The sequence below is a fragment of the Amphiura filiformis genome, chromosome 3 (assembly GCF_039555335.1).
Source record: "Amphiura filiformis chromosome 3, Afil_fr2py, whole genome shotgun sequence".
In the NCBI taxonomy this organism is placed as follows: Eukaryota; Metazoa; Echinodermata; class Ophiuroidea; order Amphilepidida; family Amphiuridae; genus Amphiura; species Amphiura filiformis.
Window position 1 is genome coordinate 15,604,111 of NC_092630.1, and position 21,328 is coordinate 15,625,438.

Consider the following 21,328-nt stretch of genomic DNA (forward strand, 5'->3'; position numbering starts at 1 on the left):
GAGACTTTTTTAACTTTTTGGATTTGTGAGCTGTATCTACAAATAAACTAATGTTGTTTGATTTAATGTGTGCTTCAGCTAGGCATGGTCTAATTATCAGCACACTTCAACAATTATTCCATTGCCATTGGGATATATCAGAATCATTACCGCTTCGCCAAGTCTACAACTGGTGCGCAGGTACTCTCAGCGACTTAGATTGTGATTACCCCCAGCAGCTCCCCATTTTACACCTGGGTGGAGTGAAGCAATTGGGAATTAAGCTATCTTGCTCAAGGACGCAACACACTGGGCATGGTGGGGCTCGAACCCTTTCGATTATGAAGCTCGCGCCCTAACCATTGGGCCACCGTGCTTCCCATTATGCAGAGCTGTTATTAATTTTGTTCTGAAGAAGTCAGAGCTAATCCTGATGACAGGCTTGACACTTCTCTGACATGGAACCTGTTGAAAACCTTCAATCTTTACCATTAATAACTTAATAACTAATTAATTAAAGCATATAAAGCAATATCTAGCTTTTTGTATTAATCAACTGGGTCATTGTCAAATATGTGATGCGATCAAGCAAAATCAGTCGGAACTCGGGAATATTGATTTTGAGATATAGCCAAACAAAGCAAATATTTCTTTTTCCTTCCTGTTGTTTTGCAAACTCTTTAATTGCTCATATCATTGCTATATCATAATTTAATATTTCCGAGTTCCGACTGAGTTTGCTTGATCGCATCACATATTATTTACTGCATGGGATTTCAATATTTAACATTGCAATATGTTTTGATCTTTCAGTAAAATTGTGATAAGTTTGACATTACTACATCAACTGTTCTCTATGGTGTACCATAAAATGAGCATTACAAGGAAACTATTTTTTGTTTCCATCTGCCATGGCACCAATCAATCACTTCTTGTTCTTATCACAAAAATTACTGAAGTTAATTTTACCTCTGATTCAAATAAAAAAATCAAAGTCAACATAAAACTTCACTGAACAAGTCAATCTGAGTGCTTAGCAACATCTCATAGCCTGATGTTGAACTCAAGATTGAATTGTGACAGGTTATACAGATACGAAGCACAGTGAGTGAGTCATTTTATTATGATCATTTTCATTCGGTAAGGATTATGTGTGTTTTGCTATGTAAGGTGTCATCATGATTTGATGAAATTATTGGATAGTATCAAATTATCAATCTTTGATTGACAGTAAAATTGAATTTTGTGAGGGGCCAACAATTTGGAGGTACTATAATTTTCTGAAATACAGTTTATTACTAAATTTTAAAGTTGCTGCTTTTCTTGGAAATATTTATCTTAATTTATTACCTTTGTTATATTATTATGGTTTCAAACAAACAGTAAACCATGCTAATAGAAGTTGATTATCTTAGTGGATCACATGAAGGGTGTGTTTATTTGTGTTAATTCTTGTTACGCGTTCACACAAACTAGCACCAAAAGACCACAATTATGTTTAAAATTACGTTTAATAAATGTTGTTTATCAATTTCTTGATACAAACATTTTGGTACAAAACTGTTACAGGTATGAGAATTTTTAGACTTTTGCCTGAATTCAGGCAGTTTTGTTGTCCAAATTTACGCAATTTTATATATTTTTTGAGCCAGGTTTGGGCCTAAATTCACACACTTTTTCAGGCAGTTTAAAAAAAATCCATTCTCATGCCTGCTCTTATCCCCCTCCAGTGGTTAATATATAAAGTGACAATAACAGTACAGTACTATTTAAGAATACATTACTTCACATAATTTTGCAGATTGTCACAAGCTTGGAAGATTACAAATCTCTAGTGTGAAAGAATTAAACAATTTTCAGCTCCTGTTAACTGCAAGTTTCCTCTGTAGATTTTGTTGATATAAATTAAGACTAAATAAGGGAAATGGGTCAATATTATCTGTAAGTGGTTAGTTCCAACCTAACAAGCTTAAGCATATACCCAAGGGAACACACTATACATTTAATTATTTTAGAAGTAGTACACCTAACCTCTCTAGATGTGGTGGTGTGAAGTTTACATTGAGAAAAGCAAAAATCTGTTTGCCGTAAAGACAGGTTTGTTCCAAAATATCAGTCTTTTTATCAAATGATCATGATTATGTTGAGTGATGGTAAATGTCAAAACCTTTGCTAATGCTCACAAGTTGTCTTGTCAATAATGTTCAATAATCAGTGGGGTTATTTTAGCATCATTATAAGGCTCAAGCTGAATTTATACTCTATTGGCGAGCGATTGCGATGCACCGCTTTTGAAAAGTGATGGGCAATTTGCGATACATCACTCGTCGCTTTTGCATTTATACTAATCATGGCAATAGCGATAGCAGGGGACAATTGAAATATTCAAAAGGCCACAAAATACACTTTTAGAAGATCATTGCTGTTAATTATTGGTTTTAATTAATTCATTTCCAAAAGTTAATGATCGAGAAAGGTCAATTCACTAGCAAAATAATGAATCCAGTTGGTAGGAAATGATTGGTTGATGCATTCATGTGACAAGCAACATCGCTCGGAAGTTGAGATTTCTTCAACTTGCCCAAGCTACGTCATTTTTGCCTTGGCGATTTGTATTGATTGACCAGCTTGACATTCTTAAAACTGAAGTAAACACTGATCATGCGTGAGAATCGCTTTTCTGCAAAAGCGATTGAGTATAATTTTTGTTGCTTGCAAAAATATTTTGTGAGTCAACTGTGATATATACCAAGTTTGAAGTGATTCCCAAATGTCAAGGTTTATTATGCATTATTGCAAAGATTGTTTTCTTGACTGTTTCTTAACCAAGGGCAATTCCTATGAAGCTTCGAGTCACCGTAATGCCTTCTCACATACAGCATTTTGAATGAAAATACCCTAGGATCCTGTCATAGTCTTGTACTTCAATGGTAGAAGTAGTTCCGCTTGAAATGAATTAAATTGAGTTTAAAAAATTCAAAAATTCAAAAATTTTGGAATTGTTCATTTTCATGACCGTATTTGCAATCAACATGGAAAATGCACTAAAATGAGTACAAACAAGCCTAGTATTGGTTCAGTGGTTCTTGAGATAGCTCTTGAAAATATCTGAAAACTTGGACTTTTTATGTTGAAGCCTTGGCTAGCACGCAGAGCAATAACCAGAATGTAGTCCACTGAGTCAGGCTGGAGTTGTTGAGGGACAGGTGTGCAAAGCCTGTATGACAAATCCTTCCATGTGTTGAGAATGTAAAGGTACGATGAGTTGGCAAACATTCAAACAGATTGCAAATCTAGAACATGGTCTGTATTGGTTGATTGCAGATGATGAGTGAAAGGAGATAACGTAGTGATGGAACCGATTTGGTCAATCAGTTGTTGAGTTGTCATAGTGGAAATTGCTAAGTCAGTAACTGTGAAAACAATTTAAGTGGTGACAATTATGTGGATACGGATTTTAGGCTTTGCATAACAAAACTATGTTCTTGGGTAGAAATTGAGTAGAAATGTACACTGACGTCACTGCCACATCAGGGCGGAAAATGGTATAGCGAGTGCCATCTTCAGAGCTCTTTTACGTGTTCTTGTTTATGGATGGGTTGTCCATTAGGTCTAGTAGTAAGTTAGCAGGCTATTAATCCAGAAGTATTAACCAATTGGAGTCATTCTTAAGGGATGGGGTATGAGCGTTTGGACAGTATTTATTGTGGGACATTAGAGCACATCAGACATATCGAATTGCATTCTGAATCTGAAGAATGTCCTTCTGATATCAAATAATTTTTGACATTTGCCATGTAATACACATTTTATGGCAAATAATTAAAATTTATATTTTTGATATTTAACAGTACTAAAGTAAACTTTATAAATCTGATGATTTATACTTAAAGTGTATGTAGGTGGGATGAAAAGCTGACGATCAATTGAAAATTTTGACCCTTCGTATTGAAGATATGGATTTTTTTCCCAAAACACCCAAAAAAATTAGGTCTTTTGGGGAAAAAATCCATATCTTCAATATGAAAGGTCAAAATTTTCAATTGATCGTCAGCTTTTCCTCCCAGCTACATACACTTTTTTTTCGAGGACTGTTATATAATAAAAATGTGAAAAATATCAAATTTTAATAATTTGTCATAAAATTTGTATTATATCGTGAATTTCAAAAAATGACAATTATTTGATATCAGAAAGACATTCTTCGTATTCAGAATGCAATTCGATAGGTCTGATGTCCTCTCATGTCCCACAAAAAATACTGTCCAAACGCTCAAAACGCTCATCCCTTAAAATTCTTTGTACTTCTGCATTGTAGTCTGAATCTTGAAGCATAAACTGAAGCTCTACACAGAAATCCATCTAGTACCACATGATTTAAAATGGAACAACTAGGGACTGTATAAGTCATTGTGTAACCTGTTGGCAATATGTTGTATTGAATTTGGGTACATTGTGTTCAAAATAAAGCTTTCTGTATTTTTGGCAGGACACACAATTGCACAATATTTGTGTATCCCAGAGGGCATGGTTTTACCATCTTCTGCCTAGTCTAATTGAAGGTACAATTTGTATTGCTTGAGTGTGGAAGACTGATTTATTTTATGCAGCTTAATTTAGATGGGACACAATGCAAAGAGCTGAAGGTACATATAGTTTCCACGTCTGCAAGAGTTGAAATCCATACACACCCAATGGGAGATACAACCTTAAAATCTCTCACACATTGGGTGTAGATTTCAAATAAGAGTCCCCCATGCAGATAACCCCATTTGAAATTCACGTTCCCTGTGTGGGAGATTAAGGTCATGTCTTCCATAGGGGGTGTATGGATTTCATCCGCAGTAGCCCAATATGGAGTCTGCCATTTAATCTATAATAGTTACTTTGGTGCAGTGGCACCACCAGGAATTTTTGAGGGGGGGGAGGGCATGGGGTGTAAAGTGAGTTTCAGGGGGGGGCAAAATTAACAAATTTTGTGCAAAATTACCGCAAAAAGTTGAAATATTCGTAATTTTGGGTTTTTACTGCAGTGGCAAGGGTAAGAGTTCTGACTGGGAGGCATTCCCCATGTGGCACCACCACTGCTTTGGTTGTAAATGATTGTCTGACAAGGGTGTTCAACTCTGTTATATTTTACCCTGAGACGAATATTCGTCTCAGATTTTACCATACTATGTAATTATTGCATTTTGAAATTGTTGAGCTATAATTTGGTTTATTGGTCTACCAGCCAGCCTGTCACTCTACTACTTACAGATCTCATATATGCCAATGTCCAAATGCACAGTTCACTAATCTATATTAGCTTGTGTAGTGAACTTTGCATACTTTCATTATCCAAACTCATACCCTAAACTTCACACCTTTGTCATGGAATACATAATATCAAAGGGACGTTTATGAATTGTGGCGGAGGAAATGAGAGCAATTAGGCTGACAGTGTTGTACCAAGTGACTGACTCAACCATTGGACTGTCAGCAGTGTTTGTCAAGTGGGCCTTCCTGTCATATCTCATTGGGAATTGCTTAGCCAAAGCTTGCATCAACATAAAGCTTACTGCTAGCAGTGACAAAGCTGTAAACATTGTTACCTGTTGATGAGGCCTAGCTGCGCATGTGAAGTAACATCTGTCCACATATTATTGAGGTGTCCTGGTGACTTGCGTAATGTGTTGTCACGCACATTTATTATAGGTGATTTATAGCTATAGCCAGGACTACGACTGAGTGACAGAGCTGCATTTGGCAAACATTGGTGTGAATATTTGGAAAGTGCTTTGTGATATCCTGAATGGATTATAGAGACTAACATAGCTGTTGTGAAGTAGAATATATAGATAGATAGATAGATCTACCAGATTGTGACATGGTTTACTCAGAAACTACTAGCTCTTACTGTTAGATGCCTGTAGATCATTGCTATCAGCATTTGGATATTGACTGTAGTAAGGTGGCAGATATTTGCTGGAAAACCAATTTTGACGTTCCACACACTGGAGTGATCTGCAACAAAGGAGTATTCTTATAATGAATCAATTTTGCTGCTGTGATTTTGATTATATCTAAAGTGGTATCGGATCATTTTGACACCCACCTGATTGGAATTGAGGGATGATATAAACCAAACATAGGTCACCAAAAACAAGTTTTTGGTGACATATTTGGTTAACCTGTCAATGGTTCCTACCAGATGGAAGTTGTTAAGACATTTGACTAGAAGTAGTGACACAATATAGACTGCAGACTAACTGTTATCCAGTAACTGTCCATTGTGTCACTGTCTATGATTGTGTACACTGTGTCCAGGCACTACTCTCAATGGAAATTGTCTTGACAAATTTGTATGGATGACGTTGTTACGTTTGACTCTATGTGGCACCAATTACACTTGAGATATATAAGGTGCTATCATCACTATAGTGGTGAGTCCTTACTATGACTGACGCCATTTCAACCGATCCAGGGATTCTTCATTTTCAACTTTATACGGATTTTACGAATGTGATTCAGTACCTAGGGTACCTGTTGTGATTCACCGCAGGAAATGCAAATAAACACATGTTTGTTTTGATTGTATGTGGCATGTGACACCAGATAAACTTGCCAGCATTTCATCCGGTGGGAGTCGTTGGGTACGCACTGCTGATGATGAGTATTCAAGTGTCTTTGAGGCAATTTTTTGTATGGATTTCTCTGATTCATTTTGAAATTGATGATATCACATTTGGAAGATAATTTTGCAAGCTCTGCCTGCAGTCATGGTGGATGGGAACTGAACTAAAGAGGAAGGAATTCCGCTGCAGGTTTTGGATATCTGTTTGCCTTGCATTTGAGCAAGCACCATTTGGATTAGTTGACTAGAACATTAATGACTAATGTTGTAACACAAAACATAGCTCAGATAGTAGCAAACATTTAACATTTAGTACATCATGCCATCGAAATCAAGTATGGGATCTATTTACTTCATTGTCCGTCATTTTAAGAAATGGCATTTAAGATTTTCTCCATCATGTTTTTCCAGCAATCGAGTGTCGGATAACGGGGATGGATACAGCGAAGTCAAAGTCAGCGGGAGTCGACGGAAGCCAACAAAATCTGGTGAGTAGATGATTTATTGTATGTTCTCATTGAATGCATCCAGTAAGGTATACTGACTGGCTCACAGAGAGATTAAGATTTAGGTTTTAGGATTAGGGTTAGGGTTAAGGGATTAGGGTTATGATTGGAGATCCTCCCATACACATACCATAAATGAGTTCAGGGGTGCAGTGAATTAAAAAACACCTGAATTCACAGACCGTCTGTAAATTCAAATACTCTTGCTAACTTCTTACTGCATTTTTATCTAGTTTTGTTTCAAGGTGCTTACATGCTGTTGTTTATATTGTTGTGGTTTAAACATTTCCAAAGTTATGCTGCAAAGTTATATTTCTGCTTTATTGCGTCATTTTGCTGTGCTCAAAAAATTGCACAGATAGAATTTTAATTTGCACAGATGAATTTGAAGCAGAAAAGCTCATTAACTATCTAATGTACCAAACAGACTGCCTAAGTGTTTTATTTGCTGCCAAAAGTTGAAGCAAGTGAAAAGTATGTGAAATCGCAGACCCGGTACGGGATTTCAATGACTGGGTCTCTGAATTCAGAGGAGTCTGTGAATTCGCAGCATCCCCAAACTGAAGTAGTATGAAATATGAATGCAGACTAAGAGGACGGTTGAGTGCAGATCCGTCGGAACACACTTTTCAATAACCTTAACCTCTTTGTGACATCATCCAAGCAGCAAAGTTCATTTCCCATTGAAAAATCGTTATCCGACGGATCTGCAGTCTACTATTCTGCTAATTAAAATTAAAGCATGGGTATACAAAATGGGCACACTACCCATGTGGAAGATTTTGGAAATATCTTCCACAGGGGAGTATGAATTTCAAATAGAGTAAGCACATTAACCAACTCTATTTAAAACTTGCCATCCCTCTGTAAAGATTCAAGATGAATCTTTTTCAGAGGGTGTATGAAATTCAAATGGAGTTGCTTAATATGTGTGTGTTCATTCCATTTAAAATTCATACTCCCCATGTTGTAGATACTTCCAAAATCTTCCACATGGGTAGGCTAGTAGTGTAGATTTTGATTCTTTATTTTTGATGTAGTTGTATATTTTTATATATGGAAATAAATGAATGAATAAATGAATGAATGATTTCAACTGAAATAGCCCAATGCACATTTTGGCAAGTGAAATGTCTTGGTGCTTTTGTGAAATGGTTCGGCACTTTCTAGGTGTCATTTTAAGTTCACAGACTATAATGCTACAAATATACCGACCCAAAACAAAACAGGAAACCACCATTTCTGGCGTAAGTGTGAAACCAACGTCATCCTGTCAGGGCTGACGGAGTAAGTGAGACAATGTCACAATTTGCCAATCTGGTATCATGACATGTATTTACTGCTTGGTGCACATCAAGTGAAACGGCATTTAGCTACCTGGCGCACAAAAAGGTTGATCACCTTTGTTAAACTGTAGCAGTTAACCCTTTTGTGCATCAGACAACTAATGCAGTTAGCCTATGTGTGCTCCAAACAGTCATTATAGAAATTAGATGAATTCTTTTACATACAATGTACATCTCCTTATTATTTATTAAGCACCTTTAAATCTAGGACACACTGCACTGAAAAGAATTTTTTTTTAGAATTTTAAGAAGAATGAATGAAAATATTTTGTTTGTTTGAATACTACAGGTAAATTAAATGAACGCTAGTGGCTCCACGATAAACACATTCGCACATAGTGCGATACAGAAGAAAGAAAGAAAGTATACACGTGCCTTACATTGCATACACACTTAGTACGCTACATGGACGCAACACGCATGTTTCAGTTTGGCCACGAAATACTTAATGTACCTTAATTTTCCGGGACGGCCGTGCACACTGTACAATGATAATTTGATAGAGAAGTCAGTTCCTTAAAGATTAGACCGAGGAGTTACAGTAATAAAGCAGGCATAAAGCAATTATGACTTGATGATTAGGGCCACTGTCACAAGGTGTTGCAGTAGCATTAGCTGTAGGCTTATAGGATTTGTATTGGGATGAAAAGAGGAATTTAGACATTTTGGACATAATCTTCAGTGTCAAGGACTTTGGGCTATTTTTGGCAGGGCATCCCTTAAGGCCAGTTAGGCCATGACTACTCTGACATGCCTTAAAGCTGGATTTATACTTGCTCACTTTTGCACAAAGCTAATCTCATGCATGCACAGAGCATACGTGCAATTCATTTTTCTACAAAAGTATTAATTCAACTTTATTCCTCCAGTTTCCCAAGAGGCACATTATTGAAACCCAACTTACTGGAGAGAACTGAATATTAGCATTTTCTTTTTGGATCAAACCTTGTTGTTTTGTGTTCTGGCCCTTGGTGGTTGGTTGTCTATGAAGGCCTAACCATTGTTGTCATGGCTTGGTTTTCATCATGGCTGCATCAATAAAGACCAAATGACATGAGAACAACTCAAAAGGAGGTCAAAGTAGGTAATGGGAGACACTGCTGCAGTGTCGGGGAGCTGAAAATTACCTTTGCCAACACCTGCAACCCCGGTTGCAAAGAATCAGTGATGTTTCTGGTGTTGGATTTCCCTTTGGGTGCTCCCAGGAGGATACATGTTTAGTGCTGAATATTGTATAAAGAGTATAGGAAGTGTTTCATGGCTTTGATAGGTTAGGGTTAATACTGGTCTCTCAAGAGCACCTTGTGAGTTATGTGCCGGCTGGACTTGTTCCTTAAACTGCTGGAGAACAGTGCGGTTAGACCATGTGTTGTATTCTGGTAGGTTTAGTCTTAGTTCCAAGGTGTTCTGCCATGTCTCACTTTACTATAGTCTTTATCCATTCAGTGTCCACTCAGTATCCTTCATTTAATCCAGCTATGGTTCAAATAGTTTGGAACCACCTATTCCAATGGCGGATGAAGAGTACAACTCTCAACGGCTAAAGAGCGGACGAGAATGATTATGTCATTCCAACGGTCAACAGGATGGTGTTGAACATGTCACCATAGGTCAAATAACTTCACTGGCCAACATGTTCCGGGCCAGGGGCGTGCCACTATAAATATGTGGATTTCGGCTGCTGTTGCCTCCGGAAATATGCTGTTCAGGGCTGATCACCCGTTCAGTTGCCAGACACGGACTAAAATAAGTCTGGCAAACTAATGATTACGAAAACTACAAACAAATATCCAAATACTAGATCGAAGGTAGCTGGGCAGACGTCTTCTTCTGACTCTATGACGGGCCAGCGGAACCTGGCACACCATCACAGACTGTTGGTCCCGATATGTCTCGTCTACCTACCTTCAAACCACTTGTAGTATCCACCTACAATGTGCGTACACTACACCAACAAGGAAAAACCCATCAACTATTTACGGGTTGTAGCGATGCAGGCGTCGACATTGTCGGTGTGCAAGAACACCGTCTTATTACATCATCCCCCACTGACGAGTTATTTTCAGACGACAAGAACTGGGTACTTATTTACAGTTCTGCCACAGACCAGAGGCAGGGAGGTGTTGGACTTCTAATGTCAAGGCACATCCATAGGTGTCTTCAGAGAGCGTGCAGACCATCAATCAAAGAATACTAACAGCTTCATTTAACGAGAACCCCCAGCTTACGGTTACAATTATTTATGCCCCAACAGAATCAGCAACCTCGGAAGAAAAGGACAGTTTCTATAATCCACTAGAAGACCATCTTGAAAAGGTGAAGAGGCACAACATCCACCTCGTCATTGGTGATTTCAATGCCAGAATTGGCCAAGATAGCCATGTATCTCATCCAGCTGTGGTCGGTCCTCATTGTTTTTACGACACAACAAATGACAATGGAGAGAGACTGGTGAATTTATGCCAGGAATTCAAGCTCCGTCCTTCACAATCAAGATTTCCCCAACCCAAAAGTCGTCTCTGGACATGGATGCACCCAACGGGCTCAAAACACCAACTGGACCACATCCTTGCCAACAGCAAGTGGGTTAATTCCCCGCGCAATTGCAGAGCTAATAACTCTGTAGAGCTGGATTCAGACCATCGGATACTCAGCATACGACTGCACACCAGTCTCCGAACCACCAAAGGTAAACCTTGTAAGAGGCCTAAGTACAACTGGAAGAAGCTGCTTCATGCTCCTACTAAGAACCGTTTCCAGATTGAACTTTCAAACAGATTCCAGGTCCTCCAGTGTGACGACAACGACCAGTCACCAATTTCTGAGAGGTATGAAATGTTTGAGAAAGTAGTCGAAGAAGTCGCGGAAGAGGTTGTTGGAAAATGTAGCCCTTGTGGAATGCCAAGCTGGGTGACAGACAAGACCCTAAAGTTAAGATCAGAAAGAGATGCAGCCAAGAAGACATATCTACTTGTTAGAACTCACCATGCCAGAGAAGTATGGAGAAAGCTCAACACCCAGCTCAACAAGTCATATAGGGCCAATGAACTTGCCTCTATACACAGGCAGATGGAAGACCTGCAAGTAGCAAATGAAAATGGCAATTACAACACCACATGGAAAATAATCCATGACATCTCGGGGAAGAAGAAGATATCAAATCCCAAAGTGAAGAAGAGAGACGGGACAATCCCCTCAAGCGACAAAGAACTACTTGCTGAGTGGAAGGACTACTTCTGTGCCCTGCTGAACAATGACAATGGACCACCAACATCTGATCTCCCACCACCCCCGACCAGGACTTGCCTATTTGTGCTGATCCCCTACCCTGGAAGAGACAAGAAAAGCCATTCAAGCAATGAAAACAAACAAAGCTGCTGGACTGGACTGTGCGATTACCGCTGAGGCACTCCAGGGTGGTGGTGAAGCTATGGTAGACATCATCCATAAATTCTGCGTGAGAAGTTTTTACAAAGCTTACGCCACCAGAACAGTGGATTACCAATGTTATTGTTCCCCTTCCAAAGAAAGGAGACCTCAGCCTCATGAACAACTATAGAGGAATCACACTGATGTCAGTTGCAGCTAAGGTGTATAATAGGATCCTACTGAATAGAATCAGGGACCATGTTGATCCTGTAATAAGAAGTAACCAGGCCGGATTTAGACCAGGCAGAAGCTGTGCACAGCAAACGCATATCCTCCGCAGAATCATGGAGGCTTTCCATAGTTACCAACTTCCACTAACTATAACATTCATTGACTTCAAGAAAGCCTTTGATTCAATCAACAGGAAGATGATGTTTTCTGTTTTGCGGCACTATGGTATCCCTGAGAGCATCGTAAAGGCAATACGTGTACTGTATACTAATTCGCAAAGTGCCGTATTGGTAGATGGCAACATCTCGGATCCCTTCCTAGTGACTACTGGAGAATTGCAGGGGGATGTTCTGGCCCCATTCCTATTCATTGTTCTCATCGACTCTTTGCTGACGATGGCTACCGAGGGGAATAACAGCGGTGTTGAAACACACCAGCGCCGCTCCAGGCGTTATCCTGCCAAGGTTTTGAACGACTTGGATTTCGCTGATGATATTGACTTGCTTCAATCTTCAACCACGCGGGCACAGGCACAGCTGACCAGAACAGCGGCTGCAGCAGAAAGCCTGGGTCTCATCATCAGTGTTCCCAAAACTGAGTACATGACCATCAACTGCAATCCTCAGCCACCACTCCAAGTATAACGGAGAACCCATCAAGTATGTCACTGATTTTAAATATCTTGGTTCCATGATGGGCTCTAGCACCAGTGACCTCTCCCGACGGAAGGCGCTTGCTTGGTATGCATTTTGGAAACTGGAGCATCTGTGGAGAAGTCCAACAATCACTGTTGCAACAAAAGTCAAACTGTTTAACACCACTTGTGTTACAGTATTGCTCTATGGCTGTGAGTCCTGGGTGATATCTACTGATATGGAAAATAAGATCAACGCTTTTGGTACATCATGTTACAGGATAATGCTGAACATCAAGCGCACCGACCATGTTAGTAATGAAAGGGTCTATGCCATCACCAACACTGTGCCTCTTATCAACTCTGTCAGATCACGACAACTACGATTCCTGGGACATGTCCTGAGGATGCAGGAGGATGAACCATGCAGAAGATATGCTCTCTACACACCATTGCATGGTAAAAGAAGACCTGGAAGGCAAAGAACGTCCTACTTGTCATATGTACAAAAACTGTTGGGGGATTTCGACAACTTTCTACTGCCAGATGCCATTGCCACTTTGGCTTCAGATCGTAGTACATGGAGAAACTTTGTAGTCGCCTGCTTCGCAGCCGAATGAAATGAAAAAATGAAAATGGTGCCTCCAACAGACAAGGTACAAAACACACCAAGGATCAAAGGATGATACAAGAGGATACCTAGAATATATAAAAACCCGGGATAAAAACAGAAAGATTTGAGCCAGGTATACCAACTTGGTGTGGGGAACAAAGACTAAGTCTTTGTCTTAGTCTTTGTTCCCCATACCAAGTTGGTATACCTGGCTCAAATCTTTCTGTCAAAAGGAGGTCTCAAAGTCTGGGACCTGTTGCACTAAAAGATGTTATCTCAGGTGAAATTGATTGTAAAATTGCCCCAGATTTGTTGTTTTGTGTTTTGGTTTTGTTTTCATCATTCCTTCCAATAAGACCAAATGACATGAGAACAACTAGAAAGGAGGTCTCAAAGTCTTGTACTAAAACTTGCAATCACGGGTGAAATTGATCTAAAATTTTGTGAAATGTGCCCCAGATTTTTATTTCCTCAATCCTCATATCAAAACAGTTCACCATGTATGTTGTAATAGATGCTAGACTAAAGGAACTTGCAACCAATGACAAACTAAACTGGTTCAGTATGTGGTGAAGTGTCAGTGTAAGTTCATTGACTTGGAGTAACAACCAAAAAATGATAATGCATAGGAAAAAGCTATCCTGTCAGTGAAGAGGGAAATACTTCAATAAGTATAAGTGTGAAACTTGTACTGTGTATGAACCGCTACCAAGGCACCTTTTACCACTATCCTGGCCGTTTCCACTGAAACATTATCAGTACTGAGCATTATCAGCAGTCAAGTTAGCTCAATCGATAAGGTGTTCGACTATGGTGCAAGAGATGTCGGGTTCGAACCCTGGGGGTGGTTAGTACGCTCTTGTGTAAAAATTGAGTTAGCTTGAAATTCCCCTGGACAAGGAACTTACTGCTAATTGTCTTGTTGTAACCCGTACGAAACTCTGGGAGCTGATTCTGGCTGCAAAGGTCTATTGTGGAATGTCTAGAGTGCGCGCTTTTTAGCTGCAAGTCCTTGTGTTGTTGTTCAATGGTTTATGGAATGATGTTGGGCTGTAGTGGTCAGTGACAACCTGTAAAGTGTGCTGAGGCTTGTGGATCAACGTCTAAGCGTTGTGCCTGTGTGTAGCACACTATAAATCACTGCACTGGTTTTTTTTATCAGTACAGTCAAATAGCGCAATATGCAATACAGTAAAAACTTACTAAGAGAAGGTTTGATTTTAGCACACTGTGTTGATTAGAAATAACATTGTTGGCAGTTTCTACTGAACTGGATAATTGGAACATGCTCTAAGTATGTCATAAATTCAGGTCATGTGCAACCGTTGTTTTGAAGCTAATGTTTAGCAACCACTTAATCAAGTAATCATTCACAAGTTACGAATACTCTTTTACTTGTTATATAAACTTTACGAAGGATCCCTGTAGTAAATCCCTACTACTTACAGTTACAAGGGGTCCGATTGTTAATCATTTTAGTGAAATAGATTTTACGATGCATTTTTTGTCATTATTGATTTTGAGACTTGCGAAGCTTCGTCAAAGTTCAGGGGAAATGGACCCTAGATAGATTCAAAATTATAAATACTTTGGGATGTGATGTCACAAATTATGAAGAAGGAAAAACTAGTTCATGTGCTGTATTAATGTATAAAGGCTGTGTACTGAACACATTTTGTCTCAAGGGTATTATTAGCTAGGAAATTCATTTGGTACATTTGGTGATCATGGTTGTGATGGTGGTTTTCCTGTCCTGTAATTGGCCTTTTACTTGAACTTGATAATGTCAATAGAGGTATGCTTGGTACATGCAAGATGATCAAAATGTTTATTGCAATTTCATTAGAAATATTTTAGCTGGGAAAGATTATGGAAATCAGTCTTGCAAGCTTATAAGACTTTTAAATGTTTATTTGATTTTTAATTTGTTTCTTGGCTATATTTTTTATAGTACAAAACATTGCTAAATATAAAACAGGTTGATTCCTTAGTGTATTAATGTTACATATTTGGACACTAGTTTCCTAAACTAGTTTCCCAAATTTATTACTTTGTCCTAGTTTTCTAGATGAGAGATAAAGAAAAGAGTGCAACCACAGCTGTTGGAAGCTGGTAGTTTTGTAGCATTGTAGGAAAATAAAAATGATTCAGTTATCCGGATTTGCAATGAATGTCGGAAATGTAGGTCTTTGGGTGGGTGATCTTAGTATGCTGTTAACTTAAACTAGCTAGGAGTAAATTTGTTGAATGTTTGAATATTGACACTGATCACAGAGATTGAACTGCATGATTTCCTTGAAGCAGGTTAAAAGAAAATATGACTATTGAGCTATTCCAGTTGAAATCCACACTACCCTTGTGGAAGATTTTGGAAATATCTTCTATAGGGGGAGTATGTTTTTCAAATGTACTTGGTCATAGATAATCATTTTGAAACCTGTACTCCCCCTGTATTATGGCTTTACTTATATATTCCACAACTGGAGTGAGTATTTCAAATGGAAGTTGCCCAATTGTCTATTCTATTAAAAATTGATACTCTCTCTGTGGCAGACTTCAGCTAAATATTCCACAGGGGTAGTGCGGATTTCAAATGGAATAGCCCATTATTGAGGATGCTAGTTCTAATGGTTGTTCAGCTTTATATATGATTGGCAAAAAAAAATTGATTTTGTAGAAAACATGTCTTATTCAAGGCTATCCCAGATTGTTGAATGTTCTAGTTAGAAAATAGCCTACATATGGTTTCCATTTATAGGTCAACGTACATACATTGTACATGCATCACAACTAGGCCTGTTGATTGACTTGTTCAAGAATCTTAATCTATGTGCCACTTTCAATTATTATAATAACCAATACTAACTATTAACTTGATTATAAGTCTATGTCATTGACACTTTAATGTCTGCTGTAATGACAGATATAATTAGAATATTTCAATATCAATTAGGTGTGTCAGATCTCATATTAATTATCCTAAATGTTGGGAACATGGACGTGGTCAAATAATAATGGAGTCTGAACCGTAACTTATTGCGATAATCATTTTTCAGTATGTAATATAATACAAAATCACAAGTATCTAGAGAAAAGTGATATTTGTACATTGCATTTATAAATGCATTCATTCTCATTCTCTTAGCATTTGCCCACTTGAAAAGGCATTATTAATTTTCACTGAAAGCAGAAACAGTGTAAAGTAATATCATTGTAATAATGTATATCCCACTATAGTCTATATATCTACCTCCAGTCACCGGCACCAGCTTTGAAGTTCAGCAGATTCAGATTCAACTTTATTTAGCCACGGAGGGCCCATTTCAACCCTACATGTAGGTTCTCCTTCCTTGGGGCCGTGGATACAAACTACAGTACTAACAAATATTTAACAAAACCTGTTTACAAGAGATATGTTATACAAAATATCAAATGAATTGTTAAGAGATACAAAAGATCATATTATTAGGCTACCTGTAAAACTGTTTACAAGGGATTCTTCAAACAAAATACCAAATGAATTGTTAAGAGATACAAAAGATCATAAATTTACATACAAGTGAAAAATATGAAAGAATTTAAGAAGTTATAAGAAATCTTATAAACAAAACTGAAAAGAATTAAAATGAAATATCTTTCGGCATATTTTAAGTAAATAAATTTGTTGAATTTGTGACCCTATCATCAAGACTATTCCATAGGATTGCACCTCTATATGATAAGCTACGTGTTTTGAAATCAGTTTTGGGCTGTGGGATGAAAACATTATTTTTACTTTGCCGAAAATTGTATTTATTTAGAAATGTGCTGCGTTGGCTCAGAACTGTTTCTTGTGTGTACATACGCGCCACTTTGATCGTGTGTGTACACAGTATCACACACACCAAGTAACGCAAAGCTGACACAGAACACACTGAACTTCAAAGCTAGCTTAGATATAATATGGACTACCCCATTATTAATGCTGTGTATAACTTGTGAAATGTATAGTTTTTCATTCAATTTTTAAATTGTTTGGACAATATTATCATAAAGTTAATATCTGTTCTTATTCTTCCTATGACAGTGTTATCAGATGACTATGCTGAGATAGTAGATGATGATGATTATGCACTGCCTGCAACCAAAGACTATGAAATCCAGAGAGAATCGGTCACATTGGTGGCTACTATTGGCGAAGGACAGTTTGGTGATGTGCATAAAGGAGTGTGGAATGACCAGGTTTGTTTGTCTGTTTGTTTGTCTGCTCATTTTAATATTTGACACAATCTGATCCAATTGGTCGACAGTAATGAAATTGAGATATAGGCAAAATTAAGGAACAAAAAAATTAAAAAAAACATAATAAAAAGGACATGTAAAGTTAATAACTTTGCAACCATGTATGCCAGGGACTTAAGATTTTATCATCATTAAGCTTACTAAGTATTGAGGAGTTCCTAATGGTAATTTCAAAATTTCTGAGTTGATCAGATTGTGTCACATGAAGACTTTGCGCAACAGGTCGCCAAGAGCTCAGACTGGCAAAGGACACACATACACATTGGACTGCTTCATTGTGATCACATTCTGGCACCTGTTAATACTCAATGTTATGTCCTCACACTTCGCAAAGTTCCATAACATACATGTAATTAGCTAATTATCATGATGGATCACACACATTGTACGGGTGCGTACGTGTTCGCCGACAAACGAGGACACACACAAGATTTTTCACCCTAAACTGTGGACCTACTTCCAACCGAGGACTGTCCTCGGTCTCAAACTGCTGCAAAAGACCTCAAATGCATGCTAGATGCTTTAAACGCTATTTGCCTGAAACCGAGGACCACACGTGTAAAAACTACCGTCCGCAGGGTGATGGCTAAAATTCCGTTTCGTACTATACACACAAAAAATCTGCCATTTTAGTCCACGGTTAGGCGATGAAAACATCATACACACGTCCTCGGTTAGATAGCAAAACACAATGTCCACGTTTGGAGGCAAACACAGACAGTGGTGGGTGTGTCTATGCGTATGTAAACATTAACATCAAGGACACTGGTATTCGTGACAGACTATACAATGTATAGTCTGTATTGCAATTATATAGTGTATTGCAATTGTTATACAATCATGTATAGTATACATGTATGACAATTGCAGCAATACACTGAATGCAAATGTCATCTTTGTTAGCGACTCTCTTTCAGCGGTATACCTGCAGTTTGGTTGGTGCCAGTTGGTTAATTAGAGATAAAAGATACAGAAGAAGTAACAATAGTGCCAGACCAGCACCAATGCAGCCAGACAAAATGTCTCTCTACATGTATATTGATGTCAAAATTACCACTTCCCTGCTTCCATGATAGCAGCAAGTGAAAAGATAATCTTGACAATGCAGTGTGAATTACTGACCCAAATATGTTTTTTTTTAAATACCAAGAACGTCCCAGGTAAATTGTAGTTATTCTTTGGTTCTCTACTTCTTATCTGGTTCATTGCGTTCTAGCTGCATTAGATCATACACCCTGGCAGTATCTTTAAGGGTCTATATGATTAAATTGCACTTCATACAACACCTTAAGATTCAAGTTGTGTCTTATAAATCCTTGTATTAAATACATATGTATTTTTTCTTCATTTTGACAGGAGGGTGAAAAGCTTGAAGTGGCTGTGAAGACATGCAAGGTAGAGAGCACAGAGACACTAGGGGAGAAGTTCCTGGAGGAGGCCTGTGAGTAATGTGATGAAACAATAGAATAGATAAATTAACACTTACGATGACTAGAAATGATAACAGGTGTGATGATAAAATCCCTGCCCAGGGGATGATTAGATTTGAACTCTTCACCAGACATTGGGTAGATAATGATCGCAATGGTCGTCTTACTCGTCTGGTGTTGAGTAAAGTGTGAATCTGAAATCACTTGGGCTATTCTAGTTGAAATCCATACACCCCCTATGGAAGACATTACCGTAATCTTCCACACAGGGAGTGTGAATTTCAAATGGGGTTACCTGAATGGGTCAATCCATATGAAATCTACACCCCCTGTGTGGGAGGTCATGTCTTCCACAGGGGGTGTATGGATTTCAACAGGAATAGCCCCTTGTATGGCAGTGACAAGATGAAATCACACCTGGCGAAATGTGTCTGCATTTGTATGGAATCATGCTTGTCACACTGAGAGCAAACGCGGACACACACATAAGAAATCTCGGACAATGGCGGACACATGGGTACTGTGACGGTGGTTCCCGAAAACAGCATAAGAATCTATTATAGCCATTGACCACCTGTTGCCGGTATTGGGTTATTCCACGCTTGGAGAGTGATTACTTAACCACTGTAAGGCTGTGTCAGCAGTTAGATAGTAACATTCATGTTCGCAGTTAGATAGTAAAGAGCAGTTCGACTATAGTGCAGCCACACATTAAAGTAGCAACATATCCCATTGACATCACATGTTTTCCATTCAACTTCATTGATTGGAAGTATTTTCTCATCAAACTTTTCTCTCTTTTTTTCATGCATTAGATATAATGAAACAGTTTGACCATCCACACATAGTGAAGCTGATTGGTGTGTGCACAGAGCCTCCCATATGGATTGTCATGGAATTGGCAAACTTTGGAGAGGTGAGTTGGTAGCAACAACATGATATACAAACATGTGGTTTTGAGTGAATCATCCAGTCGATGTAAACTGAATTTTGGAAATAAATCTATATAAATACTGGAACTTGCTTGTTTGCAACTTCCCTATGTTGCATCTGGTGAAATCTGGCGGTTCCAGGCGCAACATAGCAAAGTTGCAAAAAAGTAACTTCCAGTATTAGATTTATATCCAACACTCTGTAAACATGTGGTTTTCTACTAAAAGCCCAGACAGTGATCCCCGTAAAAGTGTACAAAAAAATTGTTTAAAAATGAAGGATAAGTTATTAAAATTGTAAGTAGGTATTTTTGCAATGAAAAATTTGGCAAAAAGCAGCAGTATGACCAAGTTGAAGCACCACATGAATATCATGATGTTGAGACATTGAAAAAAAAAAGTTTTTATGAACTTCTTCATGCTGTTTTCGTTTTTTTCAACAAAATAATTCAAGATTTTTGATGCAAATAGTAAAAACTAAGTTTTTCCGTTGGAATGTTTGAGCCGGTTGGTCGGACAAGGACAAGCAAACTCTTTTCTTTTCTTTTTTTTTGGTCTCATTGAGGAGTAAATAAATCTTGTGGTACTTAAAACAATTAAAGTTGTTGAAATATTGGCATGTGTTCTTCAACTTCAAGGTTATTCACAATTATTTTGGTTTCAATAAGGTGTGTGTATTGCCGGAAAACCGTTAGTCACACATCATAATTTGAAATATTTTCAGTCTAAAAACAGGTGATTTCCTTGTCTTGTAAGCAATAAGTGAATGAATCATTGGTAAACCTGTTCTTGTGGTGGTTTCTTGCCAAATTTAATATCTCATAATTTTGACCTTGATACTATTTTCTTTCTGATGAAAGCGATACGTGAACTTTTTTTGTCAATATATCAAGATGGCTTTGCCTTTGATTTGTCACGTATGCAGTCATTTTTAGCAGAGCTCAAGAATGTCCTTGAAACTATTTTATCCGTGATGAAGGGATTCATGAAGTTTTGTCAATATATAGTCAAGAGCACGTTTTTTGTCTTTGATATTATTTCAAAGATGTAGTCATTTAAGCACAGCTCAATAATGACCTTGAAACTATTTCAATTTCTGATCAAGAGATGCATGAACTTTTGGACAATATATCAAGAGCAAGTTCTTTGTCTTTGAGTTTATTTTACAAAGCGGTTATTTAAACACAGCTCAAGAATGACCTTGAAACTATTTCATTTCTGATGATATACATGAACTTTTGGTCAATATATCAAGAGCATGTTCTTTGTCTTTTGATTCTATTTTACAGATGTGGTCATTATGCACATAAAGGGATGCATGAACTTTTTGTCAATATATCAAGAATATATTCTTTGTCTTGGCTCTTGGATTTTATTTTACAGGTGTGGTC

The 21,328-nt window shown here is 38.0% G+C and overlaps 1 protein-coding gene across 3 annotated transcripts in view; it reads left to right on the top strand.

Annotated features, from left to right (window-relative positions):
* Positions 1-21,328, top strand: part of LOC140148102 (focal adhesion kinase 1-like) — a 76,533-nt gene that overhangs the window by 39,039 nt on the left and 16,166 nt on the right. For all 3 annotated transcript variants that reach the window (XM_072169958.1, XM_072169959.1, XM_072169960.1), the window contains 4 exons: positions 7,007-7,083; positions 17,361-17,515; positions 18,932-19,016; positions 19,821-19,921. In XM_072169958.1, the coding sequence (XP_072026059.1) occupies positions 7,007-7,083; positions 17,361-17,515; positions 18,932-19,016; positions 19,821-19,921 (418 nt within the window). The remainder of the gene's footprint in view (positions 1-7,006; positions 7,084-17,360; positions 17,516-18,931; positions 19,017-19,820; positions 19,922-21,328) is intronic.